The sequence below is a fragment of the Myodes glareolus genome, chromosome 14 (genome assembly GCF_982192425.1).
Source record: "Myodes glareolus chromosome 14, mMyoGla1.1, whole genome shotgun sequence".
NCBI classification, from domain to species: domain Eukaryota; kingdom Metazoa; phylum Chordata; class Mammalia; order Rodentia; family Cricetidae; genus Myodes; species Myodes glareolus.
The window spans coordinates 49185967-49213372 of NC_142039.1; the positions used below are offsets into that span (position 1 = coordinate 49185967).

Consider the following 27406-nt stretch of genomic DNA (forward strand, 5'->3'; position numbering starts at 1 on the left):
AATAAGACTATGCTAGGACCCATGGGAAGAGGAAGGGAAGAAACCATTTACAGGGTAAAACTAGTTACAGGAAACCCAACAAGAATTTCCTCGGACTGCCTTTCTCTTAACAAAATAAGTGGCGCTCATTCTCATCCAGAAACCTGCATATCCAACAAAATATAAAGTATGATATAGTTCAAGTCAAGAGTTTTTCTGTACCAAACTTACTGCAAGGTCATTTTCCAATTTCATGTAAATGTCATCTACAATAATGGACTTATGAATTTTGTACAAATATTTTGAAATGTTTGGATAAAATGTACCATAAATTGACAAAAGTATTGAAATTGTTTTAATTTTTGGTTTCTTAATGATAACTTCCATCCACCTTTACTTTATTATTTCTTCCTTACTTATGGAAATGGAGTCTCAAATTATATATGATGGTACAGACCTGCAATACCAGGCTACCCTGGGCTATATAATAAGATCCTTTCTTAAAACACACACACACACACACACACACACACACACACACACACACAATTTAATACATATATTGAAAACAAAAACTATATCTACTCATAACTATATTTGTATTGAAAGAGAGTAAGAGGGAAGTGGGAAGGGAGAGAGGGAGATACTGTGAAACACTGAGAGAGACTAAGGACAATTGAGAGAGTGGGGAAACCTTTTGTTTATCAGGCTCCTTCTATGTCCTGGGCTCAAGAGATCCTTCTGTGTCCCTGAATAATTAGGATGTGTGTGCCAGGTTTCTTTCTCACATAAAAGAAGTACTTCTGGGATGAGTTTATTTAAGTCTCTGTATCTAGGTAAGGTTATGAGAAAGGCCTGCTAATGACTTCCTACAGTTTAGATACATGGATGGTAACAACATATGTCAGGAGCTTCTGTTCTTTGTGCAGAAAGAAAATGAAGGTAAATATGATTAAAAAAAATTGAGCTTCTGAAGAAACTGACATAGGAACAAGGGGGATATTTCTAAATATATTTTCTAAACTTTGGCAAGGACATAGATTACAAGTTCAAACACAAGCTCTAAACATTCACAGTGATCTTATATCCTTAAAAGCACGATGAGAATGCCACGGAAAACCAAATGTTTAAACACTCCTAGCTCCTCATGAGGGCATTAAGAAACGGAAGTTGGGAGAAGTGATGCAGGACACACATCCCAGCCCTCTAGAAGTGGAAGCAAGTTGGGCAGTGATGGCATAAACCTTTAATCGCAGCACTCAGAAGACAGTGACAGGTGGATCTCTGTGAGTTCGAGACCTGCCTGGCCTACAAGAGCTAGTTCCAGGACAGGCTCCAGAGCTACAGAGAAACCTTGTCTCAACAAGAAAAAAAGAGGTAGACATAAGATTAAAATTTCAGGCCAGCATGAACAGCTTCAACACAAGAGAACTGTCTCAAAACAACCTGATAACAAAAGAAATAATTTTCATCTTTCCATGGCAATTGACAAAACACAAAGGACATCAAGAAAGAGCCTTTTCAAATAAAATATTTAGTGAAATTTTTTGTTTTGAAAAAATTTAATATTCTACAGGCCTGTATAACTTAAGCTTATAAGTAAATACAGGTTTATGTCTTCACTGTCAAGACTAAGTTATTATCTCAAAACACACGAATATATCAAGTGATACCAAACGATTAGAGTAAACACCCAATAAGAACTAGTGAGAATTTTTTCTATTATCATTAAACTAATGTTTTTTTGGGTCCAGAGAAATGTCTGACTTCATTTGACTTACCTTCCATCCAGGATAACCTGAGCAATCACTCAGCAACAGGAAATAAATAGGCATGGCCTACTGACAGACAGTGCAGAGAGAAGTGGGCAAGTGTAACCATACTGAAGCACACTGGGTGCTATTTTGCAGACAGAGACTGAGCATACTTTTTCCAGTCACCCAAACCCAAATAATCACACAGAAACTGTATTAATTGGAACACTGGCTTATTAGCTCAGGCTTCTCATTAACGATCTTTTACATCTTAAATTAATCCATTTCAATTAAATCTATGTATTACCACAAAGCTATGGCTTATTGGAAAGGCTCCAGAATCTGTCTCCTTCTGCAGCTACATGATGTCTCTGAACCCGCTTTCTTTCTCCCAGCATTCAATTTAGTCTTCCCACCTGGATATATTCTGCCCTGCCACAGGTCAAAACAATTTCTTTATTAACCACTGATAATAAAACATATTCACAGCATACAGAGGAGAATTCCACATCATTTGCTTATTCTAGATATTTTATATAACACTTTTGTGGAGGCTGGAGAGATGGCTCAGCGGTTAAGAGCATTGCCTGCTCTTCCAAAGGTCCTGAGTCCAATTCCCAGTAACCACATGGTGGCTCACAACCATCTGAAATGAGATCTGGTGCCCTCTTCTGGCCTGCAGGCAGACACACTGACAGAATATTGTATACATAGTAAATAAATAAATAAATAAATAAATAAATATTAAAAAATAACACTTTTGTGATCATTTCTTTTACTTAGAATAACAAAGTAAGGCTGATACATGTTGTGCCTTGATTCAGAACATCATTACAATTTTATGGTTAATGTTCTTCTGTAGGAAAACAGTAAATTTTATTTGCATAACCATTAGCAGATGGACATAGAGTTTCCATAGTTTAGATATTGTGAATAAAGCTGAGATTGACATTTATGTACAAGTTTTTATGTGGTTGACATATATTTAATTTCTATTGCAACTATACATAGGGGTTGAACTGGTAGATCACACAGCTGATTTATGTTATAGCCTATAAGGAACTGTGAATTGTTTTTCAAAGGGGCTGAATAATTTTACATTTCCACAGCAGTGAATCAGGCCTCTGACTCCTTGGCATTCTCCCCAACACTGGCTATGGTATGTGCTCTTTGCTACAGTCATCTCAGTAGGTACTGTACTGGCTTTGACTTGTCTTTCTCTAAAAACTAAACAATTGTTAAAACAACAATCTTTGTTTTTATATGATTATTGGACAACCATATATTTTCTTTAGAGAAGGTTTTAACTGGATTGCTAATCTTTTAATTATAGAATAGAAAGATTCTTTATACAATCTGGATCTTAGTTTCTCTATGAAAATATTTGCTCGCTGTGCATACAATCATCACTCTTCCAGTGGTGCTCATTAAAGTATATATTTTGTTCGGGTTGGATTTTGCTTGTTCCTTTTTTCTCTCTCTTTTTTGATGAAGTTCCATTTGCATATTTTACCTTGGTTATATGCAACACTGTGATCCTATTCAAGGTTTTGTCTAATCTAATGTAGTGGAGACATTTATTCTTTCCTTTTATGCATTTGGTCTGTTTGTCATTATGTTTAGATTTGAATGATAACTAATTTTGTATCTGGTATAATGAAAAGACCCAGGTTTCATCATCTGCATATAGATACCCAGCTGTCCCATTGCCTACTGGAAAATCATTCTTCCTCCACTAAACTGGCATCTTTCTGAAACCCAACCACAAAAGAGAGTTTATTTCTGACTTCAACACCACTCCTATGACAAATGTCTACTAACACATTAGTAACAACACGTTACTGACTGCATGTTCTTGGTAAGTTTTAAAGCCAGGAAGTATAACTTGGTTCTTTTAAGGACTGCCTTAGCTATTTTCTTCTCTTGTATTTTCACATAAATTTTAGGATCAACTTTTGAAGGTCCACAAAAATGAAAATTGTGGCTATGATGGATTGTATTTAAATCTATAGCTCAATATAGAAAATACTTCCACGGAAACAACTGTATGCTTTCTAGTCAATAAGTACAGGAGATATTTTTCTATTTATTTGAGTCATTAAATTTCACAACTAATTAGTAGTTTCCAAAGAAGGAAAAGTGGTATTTCCTTTTAAAATCTGTTTCTAAGTACTCTTATTCACCTTGATGTAACTGTCAATGGATTTTTTTATTTAATATTTAAGTTTTAAAATTACTTTTGTAATCATATGCTTCACTAGTTAAGCCTTAGGAAAAGCTTAAAATAATTTTATTTATTTATTTGCTGCTTTTTACTTTATTTTTAAAAAATACTTGGAATAAACCTTTAAAGTTAATGGAGTAACCTTTCCAAATTACCATTGCATGCATATCTGTGATAGTTTTTATCTTTCTTCTGCTTTACAAAAATCATTTTTACTATTACTTTTGTTTAAACTGTTTTTATTGAGTTATCTATTTTTCTTTGCTCCCCTCCCTTTGGGTCAGGTTAATTTTGATGTGTGATAGTTTTATTTCTAAGTATTTTTCATAAAAAGTCTATTTAATATCAGCTGTAAATCACAACATTCTACTTCTAAGAGACTTTTTAAAGGCAATGATGTGGGATTCCCTTCTGTATGCTGTGAATATGTTTTATTACTATTGGTTAATAAAGAAGTGGCTTTGGCCTATGGCAGGGCAGAATATAGCAAGGTGAGAAATCTGAACAGGGGGAGGAAGGAGGGAAGGAAGAGTTAGGGAGATGTATTGTAGCTGCCAAAGTAGAGAAACAGCATGTAGCTGTTGAAGGAGAAAGAAGAAAGAGAAAGAGCCAGACCCTTACCAGTAGGCCACATCCTTGTGGTGATAACACATATTAATAGAAATGGGTTAATTTAAGATATAAGAGCTTGCTAGGAATACACCTAAGCTATTGGCCAAAGTGTTGCAATTAATATAGTTTCTATGTAATCATCCAGATCTGGGTGGCCAGGAAACAAAAAAGCAGTCTCTATTTACACACATTGTGATACAAGATACTCTATGTTGATTCCCTAAACATAGTAGAGAAATTGTGATAATTCTTATGCTAATCAAAATGACTAGAACTCAAAGGTCTGTTTTTCACAGTCCTAAAATTGGCCAATTTATTCCCCCCAAAATCACAATTATGAGTATGCTGTAATATTAGCTATGCAAATGTGAATATATAGACAAGATTGCATATACACATGGGTACATATATGTAATTGTAAAATTTTATCTGTCAGCACACAAATCTTATTGAAGAAACAGTAGTTTCTCTCATTAAAATTCTATTCCACTGCCCATTTGAAAGTTTTCTGAAGCTACATAAAGTACAAAGTTTGCAAACAAGAAGTCATTCCAATTCATCCTGAACCCCATGTGAACCTCTGGTTGGGGCCTGAGTTTTCTTTGCGGCAATCTCTGGCCACCCCACTGAGAACAGCCTGGGCTGTGGCTTGGTGTAGACAGGGTGTAGAAAGAAGAGGCACTGAGAAGGTCATGGCTGACTGAGTACACTACTGAGATCAGAGACACCATACCTCATTTTGCTCACCAAGCCTTGCCAAGAGCAACACAATTTAACTGCAGGTACTCAATCCAGCAGGCATGTTTAAAAGAATCCCAGGCTTGAAAGAGGACAACTCACAATGTGCATTTTTTAGGAGGGGTACTATCTTTTGATAAGTACTTATAAGTATTTGCTTAAAGTACTGTTCAATGAATTTTGATATTTTCATGACATTTCAACAGAAAGATAACTTAAATTCATAAACCCTTGTTTAAGAGTTTCTTAACTTTGGTATTGTTGACCTTGGGGACAGATAACTCCTTTTGGAAGACTATCCTTTATATCCCCAAGGAGACAAAACCACCACCTTAGTCAAACAAACATCCCTGCTCAAAAAATCCCAAGCAATCAAAACAAATTTACATATAAAAGCTACCTCACTGCTGTTTTATGTCGTTTCATTCATTTTATGCACTAATCAATCTCTCAGAGAGCTGATGAATATGAAATCTTTAAATTACGACTATAAAAGGGTAAATTTTCATCTCTAAATTAGTGTGACTCTTAGTCTGGCCCGGGGAGGAGGGTGGTAGCTGAGAGTACACATTTGGGAACCATCCATTTTAAGTCTGGAGACTGGCTGAGACCACCAAGAGGGAAGTGAACAATAAAACAAATGATCCACAAACCAAGTTCATTGACACTGGCCCATTTAGGGTCAGATAGACAGGAGAAAAGTCTACAAAGCCTGTGTCTAGGGAGTGAACAAGAAGCTTCTCTGTAATAATAATAAAAAAACCAACCAACCAACCAAACAAACAAACAAAAAAACAGATGGTGAAGTGACCACAGGTACAGCAGCCCAAAGGTGACTCAGGCCTGAATCAGACAGCTTCTGAATAGTTTGGAAAAACTCCTGGAGAGGACAGGGCTAAAGACAGGATGAAACCAGAAGAGCCTTTTAAGTATCTTCAAGGTCCTGGACTCTATCCCTATCATTGTTGTGTATGGATAGGGAAAGACTAACAGTCTAGAATAGAAATATCTCGAGACAATATGCGTAGACACTTTTCTGAAAGCTTTTTCTACAAGGTACTTACTTAAGTGGATGATTGTGGTGATATTTTGTTTGTGCTATAACAAATAAAGCTTGCCTGAAGATCAAAGAAGCAGAGCAGCCAGTCACTAGTTCTTACCTCTACTGAATTCTCAGACCAAAGGGGTGATCCTTTGACTAAATGCCATGTGCTCCTGCCTTCTCCAGCCATATATTCCTCTCTCTGACCAACCATATCCCTTCCTGTCTCCCCTTTCCTAATGCTGGGAATAAAGGTGTGAGCCACTACTGCTTAGCTTTGTTTCTCTTTTAGACTAGATCAATCTTTTGTAGCCCAGGGTGCCCTTGAATTCACAGAAATCCACCTGCCTCTGCTTCCTGAGTGCTGGATTAAAGGTGTGTGCCACCACTGCCTGTCCTCTATGGTTAACTAGTGGTTAGCTCTGCACTCTGATCTTCAGGCAAGCTTTATTTGTTACAGCACAGGTGATGGTTTCCAGAATGAAGAGAAAGTAACATATTTGCATGTTGATAGGGAAGACCTAATGAGGAGGGAGTAACTGAACTGGGAGAATTGAAAACCCTTGTCACCAGAGGGTCAAGGAGGGAGCTGGGAGAGGAGGAAGGCTCTGCAGACAGTTCATTTCTAGGCACCTGAAAAGGCAGAGAGAATACACACATGCTGTACAGAAAAGACGACTGAAGGTTTCTATTTGCTCTTGAAATCTAAATCACTCTCTTTCCCTAGTATGTAATTTCTCTGTATTGTGACTACTGTATTTCTCAAACACTCTTAATTAAGCAGCTCTTCTATATATAGTCTAGTAGGCCACAGAGTAGTTAAGTCATTTACATATTGCACCACAGGACATTACTATGCTCTTTCCCTTTTTGTCTAGTACTACTGGGATTGGCCTGACTACCAATCTGATTGCAACAAATTTTATTCCAGAGGGACAGCCTACTTGTGTTGGCCCAAATAATTTTCTCTCCTTTTATGTGGCTGAGAAAGCAGCTGCAGCCAAGGCAGGAACTGTATGAATTTTCCTTGGGTCTTTCTCAAAGAGATTTAAAAGAGACCCATTTTCTTCTACACTGAAGAAAACGAAGGTGTTGGTGACACTAGCTTTGGCTTCATAGAAACAGATAGCTTGGAAAAATTGAGCAAGAATAAAACTACACACACACACACACACACACACACACACACAGCATGCACGCACGCACATACACACAAAGAGATAAAAACAAGCCAGCAGACAACACTCAAGTTTCTAGTTCTAACTAACCTTAATGCCATTGTTATACTTGAAAAACGTCCATACAAACCTGTTTGATAGACTTAATTATTTATTTTCCATAATCATAACATGAGTTTTTGTATTTGTAAAACCAGATTCTTAGAAAGATCAGAAGTCCAAATTTGATGAGCAATTCATCTGGCCCATCCCTTGAGCATTTTTCCTCTTGGAATTCCTGCTATTGCTATAAGGTGCCATTCTTGCCTCCACATTTCTTTCTTCCACATCTCTACTGGAATTCCATATTTTCTAAATAAAAATCCAGCTACAATACTCTTTCTTGAGTGGCCAAAGAGGCAGAACAGTCCCATGTGATCTGTCACATTTCTCCTCTCCAGTGTCTCTTCCTTATTATGTGCTCCTTAACAACTGTGCCAAATGGCATAGATATGCCACCCATGTCTTTGCTTGCAGACATCTCGACAAGAAAGTCTCTCTTCCAGACATGCCCTTCTACTGGCAGGAAAATTTGTGTCCACACTGTGCCTCTTACTGCTAGACACCTCTGTTATCATCTCTGTGGGTATCCCAAGCTCTCCCACAAGGGATAGAGTTGCTCCTCCTTTGTCCTCCTTAGCCCTTGCAAAAATTATATACCATCAAGCTTTAGTTTTCTTGTTCCAACTGCAAGTTTTTAATGACAAGCATTATATTGGTCACTTAGACTGGTGTCTGGCTTGGTCCCTAACACATGACAGGTGTTCAGTCTCCCTTTCCTTAGCAAGGAGAGAAAGGATGCAGGGCCATTCAGTGGTTTAATCTCTTTATAAAAACAATATACAGTGAGCCAGATTATTTCTTCTGTGACAGCTCCAAATTCTTAGGCATGCTTAAACTCTGAATAGGATATGCTTGTTTCTCAAGGCCATACTTCAACAAATCAATGGAAGGTCACTGATGTCAGGTAATAACAAAGAAATTCCCTGGCTATATCAGGCAGCTTGTATCCATATTGAACACACATAAATTTATTGTCTGCCTTCCTATGTGTGGAAATCTCTACATAGGACCTTGCTCCCCCACCCCCAGGCTGTAAGAATCTGGGGACAATCTAACATGAAGGAGTTATTCCTCATAAGCAGATTCAGTATACCTAAGAGTTGAAAGTTCCTGGGATTAATATAGAGATATAAATATCATCTTGTGGAATCAAGTCTTTTCTTTTTTCAGGAATGACATTAGCATTAAACAAATGACTTACCACGTATCATTTTATATTTGTGGCTTATATTAGAATTCATATGGCTATTTCAAATAATGACAGTGTTTATATATTTAGTTGACAGTATTCAAACTTAAAATTCTTTGACTAAAATTTTATTTCAGCTTCCATCTCACTTCAGAAGTGTAATGACATTTAAGAAACAAAGCAGGGCCACTTTATGTAAATTTCATGTTCAAAGTAATTGTAAAGAAATAACATTGGCTTACAGCCATCCCAGCATGAAGACTGCAAAGTAAGAAAATCTTCAAAAGGCCTTTGATTCAAATTCTTTATCTGATAGGAAATTACAACAAATGTCTATAAAATGGCAACTGTCTCTCCTTCCACAATAATCTTAGTTAGCTCTTTTGATATGGTTTTATTGTTCTTTCCTGTCACAGAGAAGCAAATGCATGCAAAATCCTGATGGCAAATGAGTATAGAGGGAATTTAGTCTCCCAAGGAAAACAAGCAACATTGTATCTTCTCTAGTCACTGTTGCTGCAAGTTTACTGAGACTTTGGGTTTTTAAAGGATGACTTAATTCTAAGAGCAAGAATAAACAGAAATAAAGGCTGACCACTAAGTATCATGTGTAGGTAGATAAACTGTTCTGGGGGGGGAGAGAAAGAGAGAGAGAGAGAGAGAGAGAGAGAAGAGAGGAGAGAGGAGAGAGGAGAGAGGAGAGAGGAGAGAGGAGAGAGGAGAGAGGAGAGAGGAGAGAGGAGAGAGGAGAGAGGAGAGAGGAGAGAGAAGAGAAGAGAAGAGAAGAGAAGAGAAGAGAAGAGAAGAGAAGAGAAGAGAAGAGAAGAGAAGAGAAGAGAAGAGAGAGAAAGAAGAGGAGAGGAGAGAGAAAATAAGCAGAGAACAAAAAAAAAACACAATGAAGGTAATTTTTGACATTCCTACTTGTCACATGGTCTTTTTCTTATGAGATCATCTACCACTTCTTGAGGTACCCACTTCTTTGGGCTTCCCATTGAAAGGCCAGAGGAGAGAGGAATGTACAGGATGGTGCATATATGTCTGGCATAAGCAGTAACAGGAGCTGCAACAAGCGAGTAAAAGGAAAGACTCTCTTTAAAAAATAATTAAGGAGCAAACAAAATAAAACAAAATATCTGTAAATGTTTTTAGGACATGCCACCATTTTACCATGCAATGATTTGAATGCAAAGCATCATACACTATCTCATGTGTTAAACACTTTGTTCTCAGCTGGTGGTGCTATTTTTGGAGGTGGTGGGAACTTTGGAAGGTAGAAACTAGCTCAAGGGAATAGGTCACTAGAGCTGTGTCTCTAGTGGCTCTATCTTGCACTGCCCCGCCGCCACTCTGCTGTCTGCCTCTGCCACCACCCACTTGTGCCTGAAGCCAAAGCACATGAAGACAAGCAATCATGAAATGAACACCCAAAATCATGGAACAAAATAAATTTTCCCATTTAAAGTGTTGCCTCGGGTATTTTAGTCACAGATATAAAAAGGCTAAGTAATACAGAACATAATACACGAGAAAACAAATGTTCTCCCTCCCTCCTTCTTACTCAGACTATGAACCTAGCATTGAATTTTAGAGTCTGAACAGAACTCTTCAGCTGTTAATTTATTTGCATAAAAGCAATGTCTGTGATTTAGAAAACCTAAATAGCCCTGAAACAAAGCTCATATGGGGGAAACGAAGTATAACAGAAGTGACAGGTTACACCTGTACTATAATTTATTCCCCTCTCAAATTCATGATCTCTTCTCTAGTTATTATTATTGCATTTATATACATATGCATACACGTATATATAAACTACTGAGTTCATTTAGCATTGCTCTTACGTATAAATATCTAAGACTGACTGCTTGGAATTGAACCACCTACAGGGAAAGCTTGTCTCTACAGGAAACTAATACTCCCTCTCTCAGTAGCCATTGACCACATGCAGTTCTTCATCTAGGGGAGAGACCATGTGGAATTTCCCAACTGTGTTGGTAGATCAACTGGCGTCATTATATTGGTGTTGTTTGGGCAACATTACTGTTGAGAGTTCACTTCCTTGGCTATACCTCCACAATTTAGTAATTCGCAGGTACACTCTGCTTTAGCAATTTTCGTTCTATTTTAGCATTAAAAAAATCCATCAGGTGGCTGAATAAAGACTCTAGGATAGAAAATTGTTTTATTATCATAAAAATTAATTTACCATTAAAATAAATTCTGAAACAGCAAAATATTATCAATCATTAGAATCAACCCACATCAAGAATATCTGCAAAACAAAACCTAAAAATTAAATATGCCTCACACACACAGCAGAAACACAGACAGTATTTTTAACATGATATACATTCACTACTTCAAACATTTTAACTCTCTAACTACCAATAAAGAAGCTCTCAAAGCTTCACGCTTTACCTAGGCAAAACAAATTAAATAAATATTCCCTTATTTATTTCACTACTTATTATTCCTATTTATTGGCTTGTGTTTAATTTATTTTTGAGATACTAGTGGCAGAACCCAGGGCCTTGAGTATGATAAGCAAATATCTACCACTCTAATATATCCCAACCTATATCATTCTGCTTTACTATTATTGAATTTTAAGTTGTGAGGAGACACAAGTTGAATCTATTTCTCTAGGTGGGAACCTACTAGTGGTCATGGCAGTAATGCTGATGTGCTAATAGCTTCACTTACACTATTTCCTTTAATGCCCATAACAACCCTAAGTGAAGTCTATCATCATCCAATTTCACAGATGAGTAAACCATAACTCACAGAGGTTGAGAAATGAATATAAAGTCACACCTTTAATAAGAAGCAGGGCCTGACTGAAACTGAGCAGAAGACTAGGTATGTATCTCCACCTGAGGCAGCTACAAGAAGGAGGAGCTAAGGGTGTGGATCAGTGGTAGAGCAAGTGCTAGCAATACTTGAAGTCCAGGGTTCTAGTCTCCATACACAAGAAATGGTAGATGAGGATAAAGTTTCACAGCAAACACTGAAAAAGAAACCTTAGACTCTAAATTCTAGAAAGAAAGCCCAAGATGCATTTTGTTTCAAAAGGTGATGTAAAATAGCAGTGTACAAGTGAAGGGGAAATGGGGAAAACAGAGGTGAAGAACTCTAGTTAGGGAGAGGGAAGAAGATACTTACTGAAGGAGGTGGGAGGGTAAAACAACAGTAAGGATTTCTGATAAAGTCATAAAAAATTATACTATTAAACACACACACACACCCCTATATAGTTTAAATAAAATTTTCCCATCTTGGATGACTTATTCCCTCAAGAGCCACAGTCCATATAACAACAATAATTAAAAACAACACCAGGCAAGAGAAGTCCTCTTTTGAGTTATTTGTAATGATTGTTCAAGAAACTCCCGAACATTTATAATCTGCTTTATAGCCCTTGGTTGCCCTATAGAGGTAGAAGGTAAGTTCCTATTGCTTAAGAAAGCATGGCCTTCAAACATAGAGGTCCCTAGGCTGGAATTGACCTAAAAACCACCTCCCAGAGGACAGGCTTTCATGGTAATAGAAGGCACCATGCAAGCTTCCAAAGGAAGGAAACAGAAGTCCTACTCAGCTATGACATGTATGAACCACAATAATGACCAGCAGGGCACAATAATCCTAAAAGTGAGGTAGTGGCAAGAATACCATGGCATTAAGTAACAGCTCTCCAATCGAACTTATGACCCCTCAATAAGAGGGAAATCATGCCTGGTACTGGAAACCCAGGCAATTATCCAGGGCTAGTGAAGTCATATATCTTGGAGGAAAATGTGCAAGTACTACCTTTATTAATTAGAATAATACCTAACTATACTCTAAATATTTATCCTTATATCCACAGGTAAATGTAGTTTTCACCCTTCATCAAAGAAATTTCTCTTTGTAACAGACAGCAATCATTATAGAAAACCACAATCTATCAAAATGCAGAGTTGTAGAGCCCAGTCCCAAAGGAAACATCTACAACAAAACTCCTGCACCTAAGGCTCAGGAATTATTAAAAATGAGAGGACAAAAGATCATTAGGGCAAGAAGAACTGGAAGTTTTCTGTGAGATTGTTTCCTAAAAATATCAAAAGCTACATCCATGAAGTCTCACCAACACGGTTGTCTAAATATTACTAGAACGAAAATGGCACCAACGTACATGATAATGTGGGAAAAGGAATTCCCATGAAGCCTCAGCCCTACACAGAGAACTACAAGCAACCAAAGAATACTGAGAGTTGAAGAAAGTCTTCCCTTGGGAAAAGCACACAACTGGTTATCCAAAACCAAATAGTCAATCCTAAAAATATGCACATACAAGTAACATTACATGGATTGAGCAGACTGTATTTATATATTTAGGAACATACACATACACAACAACAATTAAAAAAAGTCAAAATTTTGAAAGAACAGGAGGCAGGAAGTGATATAATATTATAGTCTCAAAAACAATTTTTAAACGTTATATAGCTAGTAATTTAAATCATAAGCATGGGCCTGAGATATAGTTGCATGGTAGTGTTTCCATTAGCATGTGTGAGGCCCTAGAGTTCATACCCAGCATTGCACAAACTAATGTATATCTATACACTTCTCAATGGTATATCCAAAAGGCAACGTGGTTATTTCTTTTTTCTTCATTGTGTTTTTAAAATTAAGCCTTATGTTCTGCACAAATGAATTTCACAGGACCATTACTAATAGTACATGAATGGTTATAAACAATACTCAATTTCCTAAATGATCTTTCAGAGATAATTTTGGTATTTGTCCATTATTCTTTAATTCTGTTCTGTTTTGTTTTCTACTTTCCTAGTTCAGATAGAATTGGCTTACTTGTCACAATCCCCTGTACAAATGACTTTCCTACATTAAAAGTAGTTCTCCAACACCACTTCCATTTTTATCTTTCCAGAATTCATAAATGTCTCTTGACTACACTAAAACAGTGAATCCTGTAGTCATGGTTTTTGTTGCCTTTATTCCTTACTGTCCTACTCCTACTCAAGAGTAACTAGAATCCCACTACAGAGCTGAGTCCTACAGAGTTTTACCTTGAAAGTAGAGAAGAAAAGAAACTAACACTCTTCAAACCATTGCTGAACATGGTAGAAAAGGAATGAAAAAAGTGAAAAAGAAAAGAAAAAGCAAGCAAAGAATGCTCACATGTACAAGGTATATTGTTAAGATTTTTCATATATGCCCTTATTACCAGCAAAGAGAACTGATAAGGCATATGACCCTCATAAATGTCCCTGTCAGGCATGGTCATTCTTTCCATATGTAAAGGAGGAAACTGAGGTCTGAATGAGTAACTTGTCAGAGACATAGAACTTTCAAGTAGCCTGAGCAAAACTGCCTGGCCATCCTGCAGGAAGATGTGACATCAATTAACAGTTTGGTTTCAAATAAATGTTACGTACAGATTATGAAACTTATGGAGGAAAACACCTTTAGATAATCATATAAGTATCATCTTACTAAGTGGAAGGGGAAATTTTGTTTGATGGTAATAACCACTTCTAGTAAAAGAAGGATGGCTTCAGTAGCCTTTCATGGCTAAGCAATTATACTGTATCTATCCACAGAGAGTAAGATGGGCCAGACAGCACTATAATCCCCAAAGGTGCAAGTCATCTGTGGACTATCATAGTTCACACATACAATGGCAAATGAGATGATATCACTTTGTACTCCAACCAGAAAGACAAGGTTAGTAGCCAACAATTAACCACTTGTGAAGAGGCAAAATGGTTGTTACAATCAGTAAGGCCCCATGGAACTCCAATCGGAGATTACTTCAAACCCAGATTTCAAAACAGGTAGCAATTGTTGTCACCACCACCACCACCACCATCGCCGCCACCGCCACCACCACCACAACCACCGCCGCCGCCACCACCACCACCACCACCACCACCAGTGAGTTAAGGTTCTGATACTCGGCTATAAAAGAAAGCACAAAGCACCTTTGATAAAAGTACAAATAAAACAAGGAGCTAATGAGACTGTTTTGCTTGTTCCTTGGTATTACTATACCAGCATGACTGTAATTTACAAACTGTCATTCTGAGGAGGATTTTACTCCAGGGTATTACGCACATGGAAAGACAGGGAGCTTTCTAATACTATGCATTGTATTATCTCCTAAGGCACCAAATTGGTCATGAATTCTAAAAATTTTTGAAGAAAAACTCTCATTTGTAAGAAACAGCTCACATTTTACTGCTGTAATTTTGTGTAGTAAAAGATTACCTGAAACTTGTTTTAATGGTTGTTTAATAGCAAATACAGTGATTTTTTTTCTTGTTGAAGGTAACAGCTAAAGATAAGGGTCTTATGAATCACCAGGTGACTAAAATGAGAGCTCCATCTTTGAAAGAGTAGGACAAAGTCCTGAAACGACAACTCCACTGACTGCTTTCCTGAACTTGGTCAGCCATGTATGACTCAATGAACCATGGCCAGAATAGTCTTGTATATAGCTATAGAAACATAATATATAAATATTTGCTATAGCTCCATAAAAGATTTCTACACATGAAAGTGTTCAAAGAAAAACAGTATCTTATTTTTGTTCGTTTGCTTTAAGACAGGGTCTTGTTATGTAGCCTTTGCTGGCTTGGAACTCACTTTGTAGACCAAGCTGACCTAGAACTCACAGAGATATGCCTGTCTCTGTCTCCAGAGGGCAGAGACTAAAGGCATACAACTTCAATATCTACTGTTATAAATGGCATTCATATAGCTTCTTCAAGAAGATTTTTTATGTGATGCTGTAGGGCACTGGTTTCTTATGTTCAACTCATCTGCTATTTTCTTGGGTTGACTTTGCTGTGTTTTTGTTATGAGGGACTCTTATGTACTGTAAGATATCCAGCAGAGCCCCCAGCATCTACCTGCTTTGCAAGTATCAGGCAGTTGTGACAATCAGAAATATCTTCGGACACTGGACATGATCCCCTGGGGAAAAAAGTCACTCTCCTAACCTCTCACTACCCTAGTGTCACTAAGAGTATGAAACTAATCTTTAAAGCAAAATATCACCAGTATACTGTAGAACCAAACAATGAGGAAATTATTTTAAAATCTAATATAACTTATGTAATTAATTTTGTACAGGAATGGCAGCTTAAAAATTCTTAAGATTAACTTATGGTAATAGACATTTTTCAAAAGAGACACTTGGCAACTCAACAAATGCTCAAGACTACCACTAAAAACCACAAGTTCATGAACCTTAAAATGTCACTGAGGTGAATCCTGGGTTTAGACAGATATAGATGATTTCTTATGAAGCCCATATTTAGAGGAATGTGCTATATCATCTAAAAATGGCTCAGAATCCAAACAGTGGCAGCACACCATCCATTTGTGGGTAGTCCTAAACTGCTAATTATCTTAAGTACTTTATAAACTGGGTATTGACTCATGATTTGTAATGCATTTTATCAGTTTTATTTCTTTTATTGACAGCTTAATGATACTCTAGTCATTTATTTCCAATCACATTTATATTTCATTAAAAACAATGCTTTATGGACTAGAGAGTTGGTCCAGTGGTTAATAGCAGTTGCCGCTCTTGCACAGTACCCAGGTTTCATTTCCAGAACCCACAAAGTAGCTCACAAGCGTCTGTAGTTCCATTCAAGCTCCAGAGGCTCTGAACTCTGAGGGCACCAGGAATGCAAAGCTGCAAGCCAGTGACAGACTACCTCAGACAAAAAGTGGAAGGTGCTTGAGAACCAACCACACAGTTACGCTCTGACTTCCACACATGTGCCGGGCACACATATACCCTCTCTCACATAAATACACTTGTATGTATGCATACATATATTCATACAGATTTTTAAAATTCTTACATACAGATTCTATGCCTGAACAAGGTTCATATGGCTTCCCTCTCCCAGGATCATTTTTAGCCTGAATTGACATTTGTTAGATTTAGGATGATGATCTGTTTAAATGTCTTTCTCTCATAAATTCTGATATTATTTTGGCAGAGTTGGCTATTTTCTATTTTTTTCAAAAGAGTTGTTAAATAATTTTAGTTATAAAAATTAGAAAAATAAAAATATACATGAATATCTATCTATCTATCTATCTATCTATCTATCTATCTATCCATCCATCCATCCATCCATCCATCCATCCATCCATCCATCCATCCATCCATCTATCTATCTATCTATCTATCTATCTATCTATCTATCTATCTATTTAAAAGAAACAGCCAAAATGTCTCCAAAATAACTTTTAGAGTGTTAAACCACCAACCAGTTATTCATAAGTCAGCTAGTGGAATACAATTTCTCACTATTATGAAGATGATAATGGAAACCAGACTATTGATTCTTCAACTCAGTAACGATAAGTGATGAGATACACAGTGAGATAAACACAGAATACCTTTTGGTGGTACACACTAGGCTTTAGCACTTTAGGGAAATTACAGGGAAACTAAGGAATTCTAGAGGAAGATAAAACTGCTATTATATAGAAACTGGTATTATATTTAAAGGCCACAACCAGAGAAAGAAGCTGTATTCGACGCTGTCATGCATTATTGTTTTATCAGACACAGAGGGGGAATGAAAAGCTCGAAACTTTCTGAGAGGAGGGAATGCTTTACCCTAGTTGAACAAATGACCTATTCTTGGTTTCTGTAAAACTAGAACCCAAGACCACATGCATGCTAATTCGGTAAGTGCTCTGCCATTGAGCTATACTCCAAGCTCCAAATGCCCTTTTCTTAAGCATTTAAAGAAAAGAAAGAGTGGGAGGAGAGTAGAAGAAGCATGCCTACCACATGGAACCTAATTTTTACTCAGGTCAGGGATGCCTTGGAATAAAGTCAATCACTGTATGCTATTCACCACTGACAAACTAACTGGCAGTCGAGGAGATAGGTACACTTACTCCAACTTCACCACCTCCATTTACTACCTACTCTAGAAGTAGCTGCCAATACAGTGCCCAGACTTTCCTAATGACAAAAGTCAGCATAAGAAACACATCCTCATCAAACAGCTGAACTGAAATACAGTTCCCATATCTCACAGGGCTGATGTATTCAGAGTGGGAGCCTAGTTGAGCCACACTGGGCAATGGGCAATATTTACTAGGCATACTCCTAGCCTAACCATTCTTTTCCCAGATGGACCCTGGCAAGTCTTACTGAAGATTTAGCCACTCCTTAGCTGAAGGATGCCCAAGCCTCTAATTCTACAGTCACATGGAAAGCAAAAACGAAGATCATCCAATATCACATTAATTTTACCCTTTAATTATGATGCCATAATCATCAAAGTTAGGAAATCCAGTTTAAAATAATCACTTATTTTTTTCAACCTTTTGAACTTGGATGTTGGATGTAGATTTTGGTTTTTCCTAATGTTAACATAAATCCATTTTATTTTGTTTGGAATAAATTTATGTTTATAAATGAATAAACCATAACATGTCAAAGTATTCTACAGGTGTACTAATTAAAAACAGTGGACTGATTCCAAGACATAGGTGACAAATATCTCGCTTTTCCTTTTCAAATGCAATGAATAATAGCAAATGTAAATGTTATTGCTAGATTTACTAACTAGACTTCATTATAATACTCTAATTTATAGAGCAATTCCAAGTACAAGAATAATTTTGCAGATATGGCAGAATGCACCTGTAATTCCATCACTTGGAAGGTTGATGCAGGAAGATCATATAGGCCATAAGGTGAAGTAAGTTCGGGTAGGGGTCAGTGGTGGTGGTGGTAGAGTAAACTACTAGTAAATAGTGTATTTGAAAAAAAACTCAAGTATCATAGATACTTGAATGAAGCAAAGAATCTTTCCATGTTTTCCTCATGCTTTAACCTATATCATTAATATCCTTATGGAGTCATAGCTTGACCAACTCTAGCTTTTCAAAGAAACCTAACAATAAAGGCAAAATTTTGCCTATGTCAATTTTCTTCAAGAAACTAAAAAGCTTAGATAATAAACAATATTTTTCCAAATGAATAAGTAAGTTTGTATCTCCAGAAGAAAGGTGGTCATCACAACTACGAGTATGGCAAAGAGTATACTGCATTTGTGCAAATGCAATATATAGAGATGCATATTTCCACTGCAAAAAGCAGCCAGATACAAGATTTCAAGTGTGGTAAAATCATGAGAGAAGGAAAAGTTTTTTTAAAATACATGAGCACATTTGTATAATTTATTTATGAAACAAATTAAGGGAATAGCATACATATTTTAAAATGGGATATTCATTAAAAATATCCCATCCATATTTATATTCATATAAAACACATAGTAAGAATCAGTCATAGAACATGTTACTACATTTTTATGTCCTACGGACAGACAGTGCTAAGATCTTATCCATTTATCACTAACTTGGAGAAGGTGCTAAAGTGCCCACATTTTGTATGAGCAACATAAACACACTTGTTCCTAATGAAAAGAGCAGCTAGATCACTGGTTCATTCCCTAGAAATTATTTTCAACTATTTGTCTTATATAACCACCAGTAATTCTATCTCAGATTTATATTACAGTTCTCACAACATAAACATGTTTTGAAATACAACACTAAAAATAAAAGAAAACAAAAAAAAACTGGGAGGGAGAAAAGACATAGTGAAATTATAATGAGACAATGTTAACTTAAGAGGTAGCTGCTGTAGTGAGCAGGTCTTTGGTCAGCTAAAAGCTTGTTTGGAGTCAGACACTAATGATGATTAACTTTTCTTTAGATCACAATGCCTCTTCAGTATGGCAGGAAAATACAGCAGAGCTCTAACCAAATAGTACCTTACTAGCACAGTAGGACTATTGAACATGATTGACTCTGGCACTAACTCTTACAGGATCAATTTGTTCTCTGAGAAAAACCCATTGCAAGTTTTCTAGATGTCCATTAGATGTTCCTTTAAAGGCCTAGACAGTAAATACTTAGGGTTTTCAGGATACAGGATTCTAGGGTATGAATATAGCCATAAACAACATATAAAGTTATGAGAATGACTGTATTCCAACTAAACCTTATTTTCACACACACATACACACACACACACACACACACACACACACGTGAAAGAACTGGATGTGGTTCATAAAGCACAGTTTGCCAAAGTCTGGTCTTTCACATTAAAAAATAGTTCCCCCACAACTTTTTCAATCATAAGCCACCATAAAATGCTATGGTACAGTCAAAAGAGACTGCCAGCAGTTTTCAGAGGAAGAAAAACTTATTTCTGACCAAAATACATCAGCCTGAGTTCTAGGAATTGGTGATTTGTGATTGTATCTCGGGTTAGGTTGACATTTTCCACTGCTCCATCTAGAAAAACGTGTGTTCACTATGGTAGTAGGGTGCAAAGCTAAACTGAAGTCACATTCAGTGCCATCCTAAACTGTAGCTGCATATATTAAGAATTTTAAAAGTGCATAATGATTTTCAAGATACATCAGACTGAATCATTACTACAAATAGTCTGTGTTAGTTTTAATTATTGCATGTATGGACTCATTGAAACAATATTCATTAAAAACTCTCCTATAAATTTTCACTGTTTTCTAATTCTGATATCCTAATTTTAAGTCAGTAAAGTTTTATTGAAACAGGGGATACTCATTATTTCTTTAAAAATATTTATCTAATGCCTATTAGCATGATGGTATGTCTTCAGATGTTAGAACTGTAAAAACACAGTGTAGTCCTCCTATAAGATAGTTTCAATCTGGCACAAATGACTCCTTAGAAAATAATGCTTAATCTTTAAAAAAATTACTTTCATACTAAATTTATTTTAATTTTAAGTTTTAAAATGCTATGTATAATAGACTTCAGAAGTTTTATCAAAGCTAGTATTAATATAAATTCTATTTTATTTGAACATATAAATGAGGTTTAAAATGGAATAATACTGATTTCTGTATATGTAATAAAACAATAAACTGGCTTATATTACAAGGTCAAGTTTTATTTAATAATCTTTTTTGTTTTTGTTTTTCAAGACAGGGTTTCTCAGTAGCTTTGGCACCTGTCCTGGAATGCACTCTGTAAACCAGACTGGACTCAAACTCATAGAGATCCACCTGTCTCTGTCTCCCGAGTACTGGGATTAAAAGCACTGTCACCATCGTTCATCTTCTTTAATAATCTTAATGTGATAACCTTATGATAATTTTTATATTAGTCTCTGTATATGTCTGTCTGGTTATCTGTGTCTGTGTATATAAGCAAAGGCAGACACGAGGATGTCATAGCACATGTGTGGAGGTTAGAGAACGATTTCTGAAGGTCAGTTCTCTTTTTCCACAGTGGGTTCTGGTAGATCAAACTCAGGTCTAAAAGTTTCTAAAGCAAGAGCTTTCCCTTACTATCAAGATGCTCAAGATCAAATCTAACAAATATTTAACAGACACCCAAGACATATGGGTAACTATCTTTGCAGGTCTGAAAACATAAAGGGAATTTCTGGGAATGGTAACAGTGGCTCCAGTGGTAGGAAGCTTAATATAAATGAGGAAAGGAACTCTTTCTTTACCTCTTATAACATTTAAAATTTTTCTTTGAAATTTACAAAAATTATCTCTTAAAATTCAGAAAATAATCAATATAGAAGAAAAGCCTTCACTTACAGGGTACAAATAGAGGACTGGCAGAAGCATAACAATTAAATTGTCTTTTTATTGTATAACCTAAGAATGCTTTTTCCTCTTAAGCTGACTTAGAGCAATTAATATTTACTTCTTCTGTGCAGGGTAGGAGAAATGGGTCAGGTTGAAGAGGAAAAAAAATACAGAAACACAACAAAATAATACAAGCATGTTTGTGTGAAAAGAGACAGGATTACCCTTGCCAGGAATATCCAAAACACAAAACTAATTAAAGAAATGATGAGTATGTGTGTATGCAGAGATGACAGGTTGGCAATCATGCCTTAACAACCCATCATGGGAACTGCAAACTTAAGCAATTATAAAATAAAAATATGTGATGCTAGAGACACCTTTATAAGTCTATCACTTTAATCTTTCTCTATGACTTGTTGGTTTAATTAGGTGAGTATGTAGTCATATAAAATTTCACTGAAATACTTATAAGTATTACTAGTTGTTGGGCAAGAACCAACTTTTAATATTGGGCTTCTTATTTGTTCTCACACTCTAAGACTAAGTGACCATTAAATGTAATAAAATGTTTCTGATTTAGATGACACAAATAAGTTGTACTTTGTAAAGACTGATGTTGTGGATTCTATTCCCCCAGCACACACCTGGTGTGTTAACATTTCTCATGTTTCACTGGGACAGAAGAAGGATGGGAGTACATGTCTTCTCACTGAACACCTAATGCTGACGGCAGAGAAATGATACTGCCAATAATCTCAACGATAACTAAGCTGACGCAAACAAATACAACTTTCAGAAAAGCAAACAAACAAAACAAATAATACTTACAGACTTATTTCAAATTGATTTTAGAATCCATTTGAGAAACAATTATTTCTGGTGTCTCTCTAATATAAAGGGAAGATACTTATTTTTCAACTGGTTGAGTCTAGGTAAACAGTAATGAATGACAGAAACCACCAGCAGTTTATCTCTCATTGTTTTCATTCACACAGAAATTTCCCATACTTGGGTTGAAAACTACTAAAGAAAACAGTAAATTTGCACACAGTCCAGCCTTTCACAAAGAATTTTAAAAGTTCTTACAAATTAAAGCTGGATTTATATTTCTCCATTTGCTACATTGATAAGAGGAGTAGACATAAACTTTTTCAATTTATAGAACATCAACAGACTATACATACACTATTCTCTGTTAATAAAGTTTAAAACCCTCCTTTGATAATGTATTCACTCACCTCTTCTAGGACTCTCGTGATTGAAGAGAATGCCATTCACTGCAAAGAGATTATAAGCCTCGCGGAAGTTCACAACAATCCAGTAAGCATAGAGTTTGGCTGCACCTGTTGGAATAATTTGTTAAAGACAAAGTTTACTCTAAAGGACTGGGCTTTTCATTCACCTTAGACAAGTAATAACTGACAGGGTATTACTTGTAATGCATCAAAATGGCTAATATGAACCACAATCTAAAACAAACATTGTGTGTCAATTAATCATGTGCAGTAGAAATAAAACTCCTTCCTTTGTAACATTCATAATTCTTTTACCATCTATTTATTCAACTATACTATAGAATATAACAAGTTCATCTTTCCTAGCTCTCTTCCACTGTGTCTTACACTGTGTCTGTCTCTGTCTTCCCCACTCCCTCATGTACACATGTGAGTACACTTTTGGAAAATTAGAAAGAAGATATTTGGGATCTTAATATTCAAATTGTTTTAAAATGTTATCATATATATCCTTCACGAATATTTTCTGTACAAATGCGGTACATATAAGTCTGTTTTTCCCTCCTAGGTTTGTACTAGAGAAATTTTCATGGGGAAAAATAAAAAACAAACAACACAAAAGCTCATTGCTTCAGCGCAATCTCTAAACAGCTTAGAAAAAGAGTCATATTGGGTCTAATTTTCATTTAAAGTGATCTGTGTAGAAAGGTTGGATGAACAGAGACTGGTGAATGAGGTGCTAATCCACCTGGAGGCAATGGCAATAATGCATACAGTATGTTTCCCAACAAGTCCAGACACTTTAGTCTATAAATGGCAATCTCACATAAAAATGAACAGGTATGACACATATACAGAATGAAAGCAGAAACATCCCCACAGCTGAGAGAGCTTTACATGCAGCTGGGTACAAGTGTCCTTACCATATGGTGACCTTGGATAGAAAGGTGTGGTCTCTTTCTGGGGTATTTCCTGCACTTTTCCATATAGTTCACTTGTTGAGGCTTGGTAAAACTTCACAGAATTTATAAGGCCACAAGTCTTAATTGCATCCAGAAGCCGCAAGGTGCCAATTCCATCAACATCTGCAGTGTACTCTGCTAAGTCAAAGGATATCTGCAAAGAGAAGGTGGAGATGAGGGCACTAAAGGCCATCAGTAAGAGATGCTGGCAAGGGTGACAAGCACAACAGTTTTGCAATCTGGGATTTTATACTAGTAGGAAGAAAGTAAGTTATTTTATAACAGAATTTCCAATGTGGATATCATCTACTTCCAGTATCAAATAGCTGAAGACTAGATCAATATCTATTCAGCAGTTGTGATAAATATTCTAACACCCTTGTTTTCCTCAGCATTAGCTGGATCCCTGGGAATCTTTGCATGATGGGGCAATGCACTAACCTTCAAAAGGTATTCATTAAAAATTCAGCTTAAACCAAACTCTTGTGGGTAGGGGTCAGGAAAGTCATTGTTTGAATGAGCCCCAGTTGATGTTTGTGCACCACAAGCTGAGAACATGTACTTTATACCATAGCTTTTTTTTTTTTTGGTTTTTCGAGACAGGGTTTCTCTGTTGCTTTGGAGCCTGTCCTGGAACTAGCTCTTGTAGACCAGGCTGGCCTCGAACTCACAAAGATCGCCTGTCTCTGCCACCTCAGTGTTGGGATTAAAGGCATGTGCCACCACCACCTGGCCATAGCTTACTTTTAAAAGGACTCTTTTGCTTTTTGTTTTAAAAAATAAGGGCACAAGAATAATGGTGGTATCTAAAAAGTACATGATTTTATTTATTTAACTGTACAGTAACAGTGGATGTAAAAAATGCTAATGTTTATATGAACTAGTTTCAAGGAGGATACTGAGATGTAATTCAACATATTCCAGCTTTTCAAAATGGTTTTTTTTTTTAAAAGGAAAGAGTTATGTTCTTAGTTAGGTTTGTGTTTCTGTGATAAAGAATGATGTGGAATGTCCTTTTGTATATGTGTTGCTTTTATTGGTTGATGAATAAAGCTGTTTTGGCCACTGGCTTAGCAGAGTAAAGCCAGGTGGGAAATCTGAACAGAGATATAGAGAGTAGGCAGAGTCAAAGAGATGCCATTAAGCATCAACATAAAGGAGAAAGTTGCCAAAGCATTACTGGTAAGCCACAGCCTCGTGGTGGAACATAGGTTAATATAAATGGATTCATTTAAGATGTACGAGCTAGTTAGGAATACGCTTCAGTCATTGGTCAAACAGTGTTGTAATTAATATAGTTCTATGTGATTATTCAGGTCTGGACAGTGGGAAATAAAAGCACAGTACCTGCCTACAAAAGAACATAAGTAAAAACAACATTGGAAGGAAAGAATTTATTTGGCTTATACATCCCAATCACAGTCCATCACAGAGGAAAGACAGGTAAGGAATTCAAGGCTGGAACCTAGAAGTAGGAACTGAAGCAGAAGTCACAGAGGAACACTACTTACTGGCTTGATGTTTACGTCTTACTCACTCGACTTTCTTATACAACCCAGGATCAAAAGCTCAGGGTTGGCATACCCACAGTGGGCTAGGCTCACCCACATCAATCATTAATCAACTAAATAACACTACTGATCTGCCTATAACCTATTCAATGGAGGCATTTTCTCAATTTGGGTTCCTTTTCTAAGAGAACTGTAGTTTTTGTCAAGCTGACAAAAGAACTACCCAGGACCATGCGATTTCTAGGCTTATTTCTTAAATAACTTCTATAAATGATAAGTAAATGAACCTTATTTTAAACCTTTTAGAATAATGAGGTTGTAAACCTTATCACTGCCATATCATTGTAGTATGAATCACCTTAGTCTTCATGTGAAAAACCTCTCAAAAGGGTGAGTAAGACCATTCATTATTTCCTGGCCACTGAATATTCCCTGAGCAGAAGTCATGGTTTGTACATGAGTGTGTGGTACTGTCAAAAGCTAATCGCCTGCTCAATAAGAACTCTACCTTCTACATCCATATCATCTGTGGCTATACGTAAAGTTAGCAGGTAGCCAGAAAATTGAAAAGAAAAACTGTGTATTTCATTCATAATGTTTAAAAAGTCACAAAAGGAAAAATAAGACCATTTAAGACCCCCTACCCATTGTGTGTGTGTGTGTGTGTGTGTGTGTGTGTGTGTGTGTGTGTGTGTGTGGACATGCATGTGTGTGATGGATAAAAACATATATGAATGTAGACATCAGGTAGAGTCATAAGGAGATGGCATGTCTTCGTTTATGGCTACACACCTTATTCTCTGAGGTAAGGCACATCTGAAACTCATGTTTTGAACTGTCCCTACTGGGCAGCAAGTTCCCAAAAATCTATTGAACCTTATTCCCCAATACTGGTCTTACAGGTAGACATGACCATACCTAGATTTTATATAGGTGTATGAGATTTGAACTTAGGTCCTCTTGTTTGCAAAGCACATATTGTTACAAACTGAGCTATCATTCCAGTATTTTATTATATTTTGTCAGGGTCTCGCTATATAGACCTGATTGTCTTGTTTACCAGGCTAGCCCTAAATTAACAGAAATCCACCTGCTCCTGTCTCTAAGTGCTGAGATTAAACGTATGCACCACCATTCCTAGCCCATTTTATTCTTTATAAATAACACTTTATAGAGATACATAAAATGTAATATAAAATGGTTTACAGAGATACTATAAAACGTTCCATTTTAAAGTTTACAAACCAGTAGGTTTTCATAATTCACAGCACTGTGCAATCATCATTACCATTTTATTTCAGATTATTCTTATCACTCCCAAAACACTCTGCAGCTATCAGTAGCCATTTCCAAGCTCCCAGCTCCCACTCAGACCTGGACAATCATTGATCACTCTTCTTTTCCTTTATCCATTTACCTACTGTAAACATTTCCTAAGAATGAGACTACATAATATGTGGGTTCTGCAACTAGTTTCCTTCTCTTACTGTTTCCATCTCTCTTATATACACTTACCTAGGTGTACAGGTACTGGAACATGTGATAATACCACGTTTAATGATTTTAAAGTTGCCACTCCATTTCACAGTCTCCTCACTCACTAATACAAATAAGGGTCTGATCTCTCCACATCCTAACTAGCAATTTTTGTGGTCTTAATTTATAATTATACTTGTGATCTAAACTCTTTTCTCACTGTGCTCTTGATAAACATTTTTCTCAGACTACAGACACTATAGTCTCATATACTTAATGAGCATCAGTAAAGGTTGAATACTTTGCCCGTTTTTTTTTTTTTTGTTTTTTTTTTAAAGATGTGTTCCTCACTGGACTGTGATAGCCTCTTCTTCACAAGTCCCCTGCCACATACTTAACTTGAAAACTCTTCACATCCTGAGGGTTTCCTTCTCATTGTTTTAAACAGTGGCTTACGAAAAAATGTTAAATTTATTCATTTTCCTTTGTTATGTATGCTTTTTGTGTTATATTTTGAATAAGGTAAAGTTAATATATACTCACATATTGTATTCTATGTATATAAATTAGTCCCTTACATTTATTTATAATTATTTTGAATTAATTTTATGTTTAATTAGGGGCCCAACTTCATTATTTGCAGATGGAAATCCAATTGTCCCAACACCATATTTTTGAAAAGGTTATTATATTTCTGTTGAATGGTCTAGACACAGAGTGTTTTGTTCTCAGGAAAAGCCATGGT

General features: G+C 36.4%; 1 protein-coding gene across 1 annotated transcript in view; it reads right to left on the reverse strand.

Moving 5' to 3' along the window:
- The window catches only part of Gmds (GDP-mannose 4,6-dehydratase), a 528555-nt gene that overhangs the window by 268699 nt on the left and 232450 nt on the right, over window positions 1-27406 (reverse strand). The window contains exons 5-6 of the mRNA XM_085699335.2: window positions 23636-23828; window positions 22716-22820 (exon numbers count right to left, since the gene is read on the reverse strand). Coding sequence (XP_085555461.1) covers window positions 22716-22820; window positions 23636-23828 — 298 coding nt within the window. The remainder of the gene's footprint in view (window positions 1-22715; window positions 22821-23635; window positions 23829-27406) is intronic.